Source organism: Natator depressus, chromosome 24, assembly GCF_965152275.1.
Source record: "Natator depressus isolate rNatDep1 chromosome 24, rNatDep2.hap1, whole genome shotgun sequence".
Taxonomy (NCBI): Eukaryota; Metazoa; Chordata; order Testudines; family Cheloniidae; genus Natator; species Natator depressus.
Window position 1 is genome coordinate 82,619 of NC_134257.1, and position 12,697 is coordinate 95,315.

General features: G+C 39.6%; 1 protein-coding gene across 6 annotated transcripts in view; it reads right to left on the bottom strand.

Moving 5' to 3' along the window:
* Positions 1-3,804: 3,804 nt before the first annotated feature.
* Positions 3,805-12,697, bottom strand: part of SYT11 (synaptotagmin 11) — a 41,595-nt gene continuing 32,702 nt past the window's right edge. For 5 of the 6 annotated variants that reach the window (XM_074938918.1, XM_074938916.1, XM_074938922.1 and 2 more), the window contains 2 exons: positions 10,342-10,465; positions 3,805-5,616 (listed from right to left, as the gene is read on the bottom strand). In XM_074938918.1, coding sequence (XP_074795019.1) covers positions 5,306-5,616; positions 10,342-10,465 — 435 coding nt within the window. In that variant the 3' untranslated portion in view covers positions 3,805-5,305. The remainder of the gene's footprint in view (positions 5,617-10,341; positions 10,466-12,697) is intronic. The other variant, XM_074938917.1, reaches the window with a different exon arrangement.

A 12,697-nucleotide genomic window follows, 5' to 3' on the forward strand; every position in this document is an offset into this window, starting at 1 on the left:
GGAAATGAGTGATAGTTGAACTTCTTTGTTTTTTAAAACTGTTTCCCTTTTCACAGTTTGTCAAACCCATTTTCTTTGTTTTTTATCTTATGTAAATTTTGGATTGTTTCTACTTCAGCTGAAGGGGATAAACACTGAGGTGGAATATTTGTTAATGGCAGGTAGTGTGAGCATTAAGTAAGGAAGCCAAGAAGAGATGTGTGAAAAGATTTTAATGTTTACAGTAGAGTTGGTGGAAAATAACTAGTTATTATTCAAACATTTATACTTTGGCAGACAGTCATTATTAGCCAAACATTACACATATTGCACAGTTATTGAGATAATGACAGGCAGTTGACACTGATTAGGCAGGTTTCAGAGTAACAGCCGTGTTAGTCTGTATTTGCAAAAAGAAAAGGAGTACTTGTGGCACCTTAGAGACTAACCAATTTATCTGAGCATGAGCTTTCGTGAGCTACAGCTCACTTCATCGGATGCGTACTGTGGAAACTGCAGAAGACATTATATACACAGAGACCATGAAACAATACCTCCTCCCACCCCACTCTCCTGCTGGTAATAGCTTATCTAAAGTGATCATCAAGTTGGGCCATTTCCAGCACAAATCCAGGTTTTCTCACCCTCCACGCCCCCCCCCCCCCACACAAACTCACTCTCCTGCTGGTAATAGCCCATCCAAAGTGACCACTCTCTTTACAATGTGTATGAGAGAACCTGGATTTGTGCTGGAAATGGCCCAACTTGATGATCACTTTAGATAAGCTATTACCAGCAGGAGAGTGGGGTGGGAGGAGGTATTGTTTCATGGTCTCTGTGTATATAATGTCTTCTGCAATTTCCACAGTATGCATCCGATGAAGTGAGCTGTAGCTCATGAAAGCTCATGCTCAAATAAATTGGTTAGTCTCTAAGGTGCCACAAGTACTCCTTTTCTTTTTACTGATTCAGCACTGAACCTCAGAACCAAAGTGCAGAGAACACCAATAACTAGTGGAAAATTTAGTTGTTTCGATAACTAAGATCCCTGTTGCAAGATACTTATTTTGATATGTGTATATAGAACTGTCAGATTCATAGGTAATTGTCGTAGCTTCTTTGAAATTTAATTCATGCATCAGGTGCCAAATTGGACTGAATTCCACCATTAACTTAAAAATTTCACCTGCACTTTTATGAGTCTGTGGTATCTGCGCATCTTCCAGTAGTGACGTGAGTAACATTTATCACATGTGCGTCATACATTGTCATCCTCCCCCCAGGGGGGAAATTTTGTGTGTAATGTAGTGTTTTGTTCTAGTAAGGTTTTTTTAAATATACATGCTGCTATGTGTTTATATTAGTGAAGTCATGATCAAATAAGTGCACTTTGCACTTGAAGCGGACAGTAGTGAGGTTTGTGATGGTCCTTAGTTCCTGTGGCAGTCCCTTGGGAAAGCTGTCTCCAACATAGACAAACTTTCCCCATATGGTAGAAAATTCCATTGTGCTTGAGGAGCTGAATTGTTGACCATGGTGCTCATCCTGGACTTTAGGCAATCTTTTATATATTCTGGACTGAGGCCATTGAGTGTCTTGAAGATGAGGATTGAGACCTTGAACTTAAATTGATATTCTGTGGGAAGCCCGTGAAACAAGCAAAGGACAGATTTAATGTGCTCACAGTAGCCTATGTTGCTGGGGAGACGCGTTAAAGTGTTGTGTTGTATTTGGCATTTCCTAAGGGCTGAAGGCTTCATGCCCAGATATATTGTATTACTGTAGTCCAGAGGGGAGCTGATGAAGGAGTGTATAACTGTGGCCAGATCACTGTCTTTCAGGATTGACCAACATCTCTTAGCCAACCAGAAATGGTAGAAAGTGTTAGGCTTAGGGCTCATCTAGACGAATAGTTAGTGGGTGGCAAACTGGGACGTAAATCTAAAATGAACTAGCATGACATGCACAAACTGTTCGTGTGGGCACTGCTACCATGCACTAAAAAATTCTCTGGTACACACTGACCTCCTCCTGGTTCAAAGCGACCAGCTCTTAGATGCAGGTATGTAAGAGCTTAGTGTCAGGGCTAGGATTCTAGGAACACTCCTAAAAGACAGACTGAACTAATTAATAGCGGCTGTGCACTATCAACAAAAGGAGCCTGCATCAGGACTGCAAACTCTCACGAGTGGTTTTTCTCTGCTTAGTAGCATCATCTCTGTCTTGCTTGGGTTCCACTCCGAACAGCTTTTGTTCATCCATGAACTGATCTTGTCCAAACACTGGGCCGTGGTGATGGTGATGGTGATAGTCATATGCAGTGAAGGGACAAGTAGATTTCATTAATTTGGTTTCTGCATTTGATGTTGCTCAGCTATTACTTTGATGTTTTTCTTGTACATGAGCTGCTGCTTTCTATGAAACAACAGGTTATGGCAGGAACGCAAATTTTAGAAATTAATTCTTAAAAGTAGTTGGTGTAGTTATGTTTTTAAATACATTTGTATTCTTCTGATTTCTACAAACGGTCCACAGCCAGTAGCTATTTAAAGTGAATCAATCTTTATTCGCACACTCAACGTGCGTTAACAAATTCAACATACAAGATAGCATTACATATTGTAGATTAGCATACAGTATTATGCAGTTTCACACATTTCAAGTTAGTTTTTTTCGCTTTTCAACTTTTTTTTACCACAAAGTTGTAACTGTCCAAGTTAATTTTACAACAGAAGACACAAGGTAAAGAAAAAACACATCTGGGAGATGCCACCGTGAGGCAGCTGTCAGTAACTGTCAATTTTACACCAAAGAAAAATTATCTGCACATCTTCAGTTTCCCATTATTCTTGAGGAGTAATGGAGCTATTCACATCTGTCCAATAAGCCTAAGTTTAATTACCCTGAGCACTTTTCCTTGACAAGATGTTACTTTCCTTTTTCAACTAAGGAATAGGAATAAGGAGATGATCTAGGCTTAAGTATACTTTTCACATTGAAGACAAAAAGGGAATCTCTTAGTTACTTTTGAATGGAATGTACACAAGTAATCATTTTTATAGTGGGGGAAGAATGTGGAAGGAATAGTGATAGATCCTAACCTTTAACAATCAGATTGCTCAGTGTAAAAACTCAGATTCAAATAGATCTACACCAGCTTCCAGATGAAAATCTGTTCTCCTGTTCATGGCTGAGTGTCACTAATAGAGTAAGAGCTACAAAGGAATTAAGACAAAGATCAAAATCTACTGTAACCTCAAGCAGGAATCAAGATTGAGATGTCCTGGTAAATCATATGGAGAAGCCCGCACTGTATTTACTTCACTGCAAGTCTTAGAAATATTGAGAGGACTTCAGTCTCAACATCACTGTTAGTCCTGGACCCATTAACCGCCACAGCTAAACTGAAACTTTCTTTCTCTTTAAGGGAGTTCCTACAAGCAACAAAAGCTGACAGTGGAAAGATTCAACTTTCCAAAGACAGCTTGTCAGAAAGTGCTGCTGAGAGATTAATGGGTGGTAAAACTTAGGTTGTTTGCCAACCGAGCAGCCGTTGCTCTATGTTATGGCTTGAGAGGAAACTGGAGGCTAAGACATGCTCAGTTATTCTACTTTCAGTAGTAAGAACATTGTGAGGATCATGCTTTTCCAACAGGGCTCTAAAATTCAGTGGTCTCAAGTACTGTAAACAGATAAATGAATTTTTAAAAATTTACTTATGATACATTATTTACATTCCACAGGGCACAGAACAGTGGCTGCATGGAAGCAACAAAATGAATACTGAAAACTTGCAGTCTTCTGTGTGCCTTTCTGCCCACTCAATTCTTCTTTGTTTTTAATGTGTAGTGTTTAAAAATAAACTCAGATCCGTGCAGAGGAGCTGTTTACTAGGTCTCTTGTTAAAATTGTTTATGATCAGCTTGCCAATAATGTTTAAAATAAAAATTGACTTGTTATAGGAAGCCAAATCAGATTACTTTATCAAGATATCTTGTACAAAAGTTTAGACCAGTGTTTTTACAGTGAGATCTAGTGCAACTGCTTCCACCCTTTGTTTACCTTTACAGAACTTGGGTCCATGTCCTTCTGTACAAAGAAGTTGCTGACTATTCAGGCAAATGTTCTACAAAGTGCTACAAGTCACAGTTATCCAGTAAAGTTTTTAAATTCCGAAGATGACAGTAAGCAAATTCTAATTCTTGGAAGCCAAAAATGTAAAGAGAGTTCAGAATGCTTTGTACTTTCATTTGAGAGTTTAATTCATGTTTTGAGAAGGCAGGTTTTTTTATTTTTCTCAATGTAAATTAAGTCTAATGCTTTGAATACTGGCTATTATAGAAACAAATCGTAAAGAAGTACATTTAATATAATCTCAAGTCAAATGTGGAGGAGGCTATATCATTAATTATTTGATTATATTCATTAAAAGCCTTTCTCCAGCATAAAGTTTCCTGTCTAATTTCAGATATTTCACTGTCAGTCTAGAAAAAGATAATGCTTAGGTAGAATTCAAAATCCTTTTAGAGAATTAGCCTCAGTCGCCCTAAAATGAATCTTACACATTTAGTTTATAATGTTCTGTATGGACCCTTTATTCATATACAGAGTTGAATAAAATACAGTTTGTGCTCTGTGGGAATTTGGGATGCACCAAATATTTATCCTGAACCAAGTCCCATATGGCAAAAGCAAAGTGATCAGGTTGCTAATATTTCAATTTTAGATGTTTATACCTTCAAGCATGACTTTATAGCTCTATAGCAAATACATCACAAAGGGAAATATTCCAATACCAGTTTACCAGGCATTTTTCTTAAAAGGAGAGAGCTATTCTTCCTTGTACCTCTTTGCACTATTGCTGAATTCTAAACCTTTATATATGGAAATGCAGTTAATGCTTCCAAATCAAAGGACTGAACAGCAAGAATCTATAGGCAGATGAACTAACAAGAAACTAGAGGTTAAACAGCAGAATTCAGAAACTTTGGGAGAAGCCTAATAAAGAGAGGGCAGTTGTGGTGAATACCAGCAAAGACAGTTCGGCACAAACACAACTTCCATAGTAACAGATAATATTAAAATCTGCAACTTGATATTGAAAAGTTACACTAATTTTAGTTTGTATTAGGCATGCAATAGCGTGATTACACTTACATATATTTGTGGTATTTTTAAATTTAATGCTTTTTAAGAATTTTAGTGCCCTGCAAAATCACATCACTTGAGAACCAATCAGCTGCATCTTACGAAAGTTTAGTTCTATGACTAAAACAAGGTTTAAGTCTGTTCTATGAGCCAGCAGTCGCTGCTGCAGCAGCCTCTGCTAGTATTCGCTCAGGCTGTGCCATTTGGCAATCTGCTTTCTGGGGTTCTCGCACACCTCTCGCCAGTGTTCCACGCCACCAGTGGTGATGCTGTGTGCTCCCAAAATCAGCCGACCTACCACCTCATTTTTTGTGGTGCGGTCGAAGTCGATGACTAGAAATTCAATGCTGATGTCAGGAAGGAGATCCACAGGGATATCATAAATGAAGGATTCATTGAAGATCGGATTCAAAGTGCACTTCTTCACATGGGTCTTCTTTTTTGCTATGCGTTTTCTCCCATAATAAACGTTCACCTTAACATAAGGGTCTGCCAGAGAAAAGAGAAAAGCAAACCAATAACACAGCCTAATAATACTCTTTTTGGAATAGTACGTCTAAGAGGTCAAGAATGAATTAAAGGTTAGACATCACAGTGCCCCATAGCTCCCTACACCTTGGTTGCCCTCCCACTTATACCACTTCCATTAAAATCCAAACCATGACCGTGGAAATTAGAGACTGTGATCAGAAATAAAAGTTTATTCTCCCATAAATATCTGAGAAAGTTTGTTTAAATCCCTGGTTCCCTTACAGGTGAAGAACCAAAGCGATGAATAATTCCCCAAATGAAAAACTTTAAGAGATCTATACAGGGAGCAAAACTATACATAAAAAGAAAAGGAAGTTTGTGCCCTTTCAGGCCTTCTTTATACTGGGTAAAGAAGCAAAAAAAAAAAAAAAAGGTTTTGTTCTAACTTTCTGCTTCCCAATCAAAAATTCTTTTATTATTTTGAGAGGAAAAAATGCTCATCTTCCTTGTGTTACTGGCAGTCTCCATGGCGGACTGGAGAGTTAGTTAACTCACAGACTGACCTGACCCATGGCTGAACTTTAAAGACTGGTTAGGAAGATATGTAAATAAATAGAACTTTGAAATGCAAGCCTGCATGGTTAGAGATAGAAGGGTAGATTTTTGCTCAGGTCTTGTGATGTAAGCAAACAATTCTTGTCTATAGCTTTGATTCAGAGATCAAAAAAGGAGTATTAATATTTAGGAAGACACTTAAGTAAAATAGTATTATTGTCTATATGTCTCTCTGAAGGTTGTGGTAACCTGTATCTGAACTGTTCAATGGATAAATTACCCTATGCTAATTGCCATGATATTTGGGAGACGGAAAGTTGAGCCTATTGTTTTCTCAGGCCAAGAGGCTGCTGGAAATGTATAAAAACCCTGGGACACTATCCTTCTTCATCTCAGATCTGCTTTGGGTTTCAAGAAGGGGAAACCCTAAGCCATAAGAACTGAAATCCTCAATCACTGACTGGAGCCACCCCGAATATGGACATTGGTCTATAACTTATGGACTATTTCTAAAAGAACTTTTGGCAACTACAAACTCACCATCTCTGCTATGTATCTGGACCTCAAGAAATTGAACTCAAGTCTATATGTATATTGATCTTTCAACCAACTCTCTCTCTCTCTTTTCTTTAATAAATCTTAGTTTAGTTAATAAGAATTGGCTATAAGCATGTATTTTGGGTAAGATCTAAGTTGTTGTTTGACCTGGGTGTGTGGCTGATCCTTTGGGATTGGGAGAACCTTTTGTATGATGAAATAAGATTTTTCAGAATAATTAATCATATGTTTGACATGTGTCTGGATGGAGGCCTGAGGCTGGGTAGTTTAAGGGAACTGCATTGTTTGGCCTTCTGAGTAACCAGTGAGGTAATACAGAGGCTGTTTTGGGCTGGCTTGGTAAATCTAAATTCTGGAATATCCACCAGTGTTTGGGGTTTGTCTGCCCCGTTTTTTTACAGTTCACCCTGATTGAGTGACCTCAGCTGGCTCCCACGGGCAGCATTGTTACAACAGGGTACTGCAGTCCCAAGCTGGCAGGGAAAACGGGCTCAGAGGTAGTCTCAGCACATCAGATGGCAGTCCCAAGGGTGTTTCTGTGACCCAACCCATCACCCAGCTGATCAAGCAATCCAGATTGTTCTAACTACTGTGTCCACATTAACATAGGTCTTCAGTATCTACAGATTTTTATCAACAGTAATTTTTATTTAAATATTTAAAATAATTATTAGTGTTGAGCTTAGAACAGATGGATGCAGAACTACACTAGGAATACCCCGTTTTGCTGATTCCTCATTTACAACTACTTTTTGAGAACTGTAGGCCAGTTGGTAAGCCCTTTAACGTGCTTTGATGTGTATAGTGCTGTTTTTTTAATTAGAATGTCATGCAGTAGTAAGTCAAGTACCTTTCTGTGACCACAGCCCTCTTAAGCCAACTGGGAAGCGATTATAGAAATTTCATGAGGTTGGTGTTTACATTCTAGTTCACCAAAGAATGTAATGTGAGGTCTCAAATGAAAGCCAGTGCCATTCTGGTATTAATATTGTTCTGAAACCTATTGTGACAAAGTTCCTGCTCTACCTTGGTGGGTCTTGTGCTTACTGGCGGATTTGCTTGCCTTGGAGCTTCACGGCAGCCCTCAGCTTGGCTGTTTTTCTGAACCCACGGTCCAAATCAACTCCTCCTGTGTCTGACCAGGAGTTGGGAGGATTTGGGGGGAACCTGGGCCCGCCCTCTACTCTGGGTTCCAGCCCAGGGCCCTGTGGAATGCAGCTGTCTAGAGTGCCTCCTGGAACAGCTGTGCAACAGCTACAACTCCCTGGGCTATTTCCCCATGGCCTCCTCCCAACACCTTCTTTATCCTCACCATAGGACCTTCCTCCTGGTGTCTGATAATGCTTGTACACCTCAGTCCTCCAACAGTCCACGTTCTCACTCAGCTCCTAGTGCCTCTTGCTCCCAGCTCCTCACATGCACACCACAAACTGAAGTGAGCTCCTTTTTAAAACCCAGGTGCCCTGATTAGCCTGCCTTAATTGATTCTAGCAGCTTCTTGATTGGCTGCAGGTGTTCTAATCAGCCTGTCTTAATTGTCTCCAGAAGGTTCCTGGTTGTTCTGGAACCTTCCCTGTTACCTTACCCAGGGAAAAGGGACCTACTTAGCCTGGGGCTAATATATCTGCCTTCTGTTACTCTCCTGTAGCCATCTGGCCTGACCCTGTCACAGTATGTACAGGCACTACAGAGACAATGTGGGTGCGATGATCTTTTTAAGTTAAGAAGTTGAGCCAATAAAAGATTACCTCTCCTACCCCGTGTGTCTCATATCCTGGGGCCCACATTACTACAAAAACACTGAGTATACAGATACTATGTAAAGCATCATGCATATATACTGAAAAATATGTTTTTAAAGTTTGTATCTCAAGGTATTAGTCACCAGCAAAGGTGAAAAAGATGTTTTCCTCTGTCAGGATGTAAATTACGCATTGTAAACTGACACAGTGGATGTCTATTAACGTGTAAAGAGTTGTGAAATCAAAACGGAAGTCGTGTCATTATTCTGGCTATGAGCTAAGACAATGAACATTGGGGGTATAACTAGGAAGCAAAAAAGACATTCCTTCATCCTTGATCTCAGAAGTAAACAAACAGCACATTTTCATTAATAAAAATGGGATCTCAGCCAACGTTGGTTTAAAATGCTTAAGAGGATTCTAGGTGAGAGAAACTTCTTTAGACAGGAGGTTAACCTGGTAATTAAGTTTAGTCTCTAGAAAGTATATTATGATCTTCTTTTATATGCAACCATTTGTTTCCAATATTCTTACTCACTATCACTTGAATCTTTGATACTAAACTTACTCTTGTTTTCACTATACGTATAGCTAGCTAAATGCTGTGATGTTAAGCAAAGTGCTGATCCCAAAGTGGAATTTTACAAGCTGGTATGGTCTGTTCCTTTGGGAATAGCAGACCTGGTAGTTCTGTGAGTAGCTAGTGTCAGGGGCTAGATATCACAGGGGAATGCTTCAAAGGGACTTGGGGACTGAGGTGGACATAGTGTTAAACTGCAAGGCAAAGTAAGGGCTGTCATAGCACTGAGAAGAGTGCTTGAGTAGCTGACAGGCTAGCAGTGTTAGGAGACTGACACCCAGTTAAGAACAAGCATAATTCCCTCATGCTGGTGGCATGGGGAAACAAAGTAATTCACAGCTCTAGGCACCCCGAGAACCATCACGCTTACAAAAGTCTAAATGTATTATATCTACAGTTACCTTTCTCTGCTAAACTTATCTAAGCAAAGAATGGGATATTTGTTTGAAAAGATGTATTTTCCGTAAAACCATGTTGACTGGCAATAATTATATTCCCATACTTTAATTCTTTATTTATTGACTCCTTTATTAGCTTTTCATAATTTTGCCTGGAATTGATATCAGACTAACCAGCCTCTAATTACCTAGAGTCATCCCACTTGCCCTCTTTTAATACTGGCATGATTTTAGCACTCACACTGTCTTCTAGATTCTTCAGTATTTCAAGATTTATTAAAAATTACCACCAGCAGGCCAGAGATCTCCTCACTCAACTCTTTTAGGACCCTGGGTGCAAATTATCAAGGCCTGCTAACTTAAAAATGTTTATCCCTAGTAGAGGCGGTCTCCAATCCTCCTTGGACTGGGAAAAAAAAGTTAATTCTCATGCAGTGTGAAAACATCATCCTGCTTCTTTCCAAATACCAAACAGAAATATTTATTAAGCACTTCTTCCTTTTGTGCACCTCCATCTAGCCCCCCCACCCCAACCCTCTGTCTTGTATTTTCGTCCCCAGCAAGCAGTTTGTTTTTTGTTCATACTGCAAGTAGAAGTGTGACACACACTAGGATGAAAATAAACCAGTCCTTCTTTGTACTGACCCACTCACAGCATGCCATGTTAAAAGTTGTTCTCTATAGTGCCTGTGTGGGGTAAATTTTTATTGTTGCACTGACTTCAAGGCATTAAATGGAAGAACAAACACTTCAGATCTAGTTGATGAGTTAACCAATAAACAACTGATCAGTAAATACAGTCTAAATTAACACTCCATTTCACAGCATTCCCTTTGTGTTTACAGGGAAGAACAAATTATGCATCAGGTGGAGTGCAGTAAACTATTAATAGGCTGGAGAAAATAGCTTCTACCTGAGAGGCCAGTGATATCCATTTTCGGTAAATGTCTAGCTTTCAGCACCACAACAGTCATTCTCTGCGCAACAGGCTGGTAAGACAGTGAGATTTGCAGCTCTCCTCTGCTAATGCATTTCTGTGGAAAAGAAGATACAACTGGGAAGACCTGGGAGGTAATGAACAGGTAGGTGCCAGGAGGTCATGACCACAGTACCCTTCCCATATTGCTAAATGGGAAGGCCTGGCCTCAGCTAGATGGGAGGGAGATCCCCAGGGGGTGTCTCACAATAGAAAAAATAAAAGGAGTACTTGTGGCACCTTAGAGACTAACCAATTTATATGAGCATGAGCTTTCGTGAGCTACAGCTCACTTCATCGGATGCATACTGTGGAAATTGCAGAAGACATTATATACACAGACACCATGAAACAATACCTCCTCCCACCCCACTCTCCTGCTGGTAATAGCTTATCTAAAGTGATCATCAAGTTGGGCCATTTCCAGCACAAATCCAGGTTTTCTCACCCTCCGCCCCCCCCCCCCCCCCCCGACAAACTCACTCTCTTGCTGGTAATAGCAAAAATAGAAAAAATGAGGGTCACTGCCTCAGAGGTTGGCTTGTGAAAAGAAAACAATGACCAGATTAGGGACTTTGAGGCTCCTGTTGGGAAAGCTTTCTCCTTATCTTGAAAGTACTGATGTTCAGCTAGAACTGGGGGACGTGAACTCAGTATTTACAGTTACATCGGTGCCAGCCTTCCTTACCAGGAGGTACTGTAGAAAGAGAGAAGCAGGAACACTGCCTGCAGGAATTTCACAGATACAGCAATCCCAAGAGTTGAAACTACTGTTATGTGTTAGTTTTATACCAGACACACAAGGTGGGTGAGGTAATATTTTTTATTGACAAACTTCTGTTGGTGACACAAGCTTTTGAGCTTACACAGAGCTCTTCTTTGTGTCTCAGTTAAATACAAGGTGGAATAGACGGTTTAGCATAAATAGTTAAAACACATTTCAAGGGACCATTCAAGGTGAAATGGCCTGTTAACAGCCCTCTAGTCATTGGGGGGCGGCTTGTTAGTGCGTTATAGTGTTTCCTAGACCTGATGAACTGTGTATGTTCAAAAACTTGTCTCTCTCACCAACAGAAGTTGGTCCAATAAAAGATCCACCTTGCCTCTGTAATATTCTGGGACCAACACAGATACAACAACACTGTACAGTTTTATTCCAGAGGCAGTACTCGAAGCAGGGGGTTATAACAACCCAGAAGATGTTTGTTCTGTACAGTAGTATGTACAGTTATGATACAATGCACTATAACTGCAAAATGTGAAATCTAGCACCAAAGCCCTGAGTAATGTGTCAACTATTTGATTCAGAAGAAAAGTCAGTTTTTCTTGGGGATTATGCCACCCTTTTAACCACATGAATTCACCAAAATCAGCATTAACAATTAACAAACAAAAACATTAACAATTATATGAAGAAATAATGATATCTACTTCATTTAAAATTTCCATTTACCCCATGTTCTGACCCTGTATACTCTAGCAAGCCTACAACATCCTACAATTTTGAAAGCTTGCTTTTACCATATTTCAGCTCAGAGCTAATGTGTCCCTCAAAAGCAGTTGGAGGAATTTCTGAATCCCAACAGAATGAGATTTTATATTATCAGACGTAATTCCTACTTCCCAAATACCAGTTAGAAAGCTGCCTAATAATGGTGCCAGATTATAATAATGCCTTTTGCCATAGATCAACATTTTTTTATTTGTACAATTTTAATAGTTTTTGCCATACAAAACAATGTAAACACCTCTGGGAAGAAAATTATAAATATACATTCCGCAATATAATTGTTGCTTAGTAATTACACGTTAGACCCTGAGTTTAATTCCCAGTTCAGCCACAGGCTTTTGTTATGACCTTGGCCACTGTAACCTATCTTTATGTGCCTCTCTCCCTCATCTGTACAATGGAGATGATGATGATAATCCCTTTATTTTATCTATTCAGATTAATTCCTTGGGGCAGGGACTGTCTCTTACTATGTGCTTTCACAGGGCCTAACACAATGGGGCCCTGATCTTAGCTGAAGGCTTCAGATACCATTGTAATATAAATACTAATGTGAAGGATATGCAGAATATAAGCATCAGGTAGGAATGGTTAATAGCCATGGAATAATTAACTTTAAATACAGAGTTCCATGTTACACATTCACTTCTGGAGCACTACAGTACTTCTCTTCTATCATTTTAAAATCTTGACCTTTAGTAGATTTGGAGTGCTTGTCCCAGTATGGGGGTGTTTTTATGATCCAACTATAGTTGGATGCTGGGGACAGTCCTTGTGCTG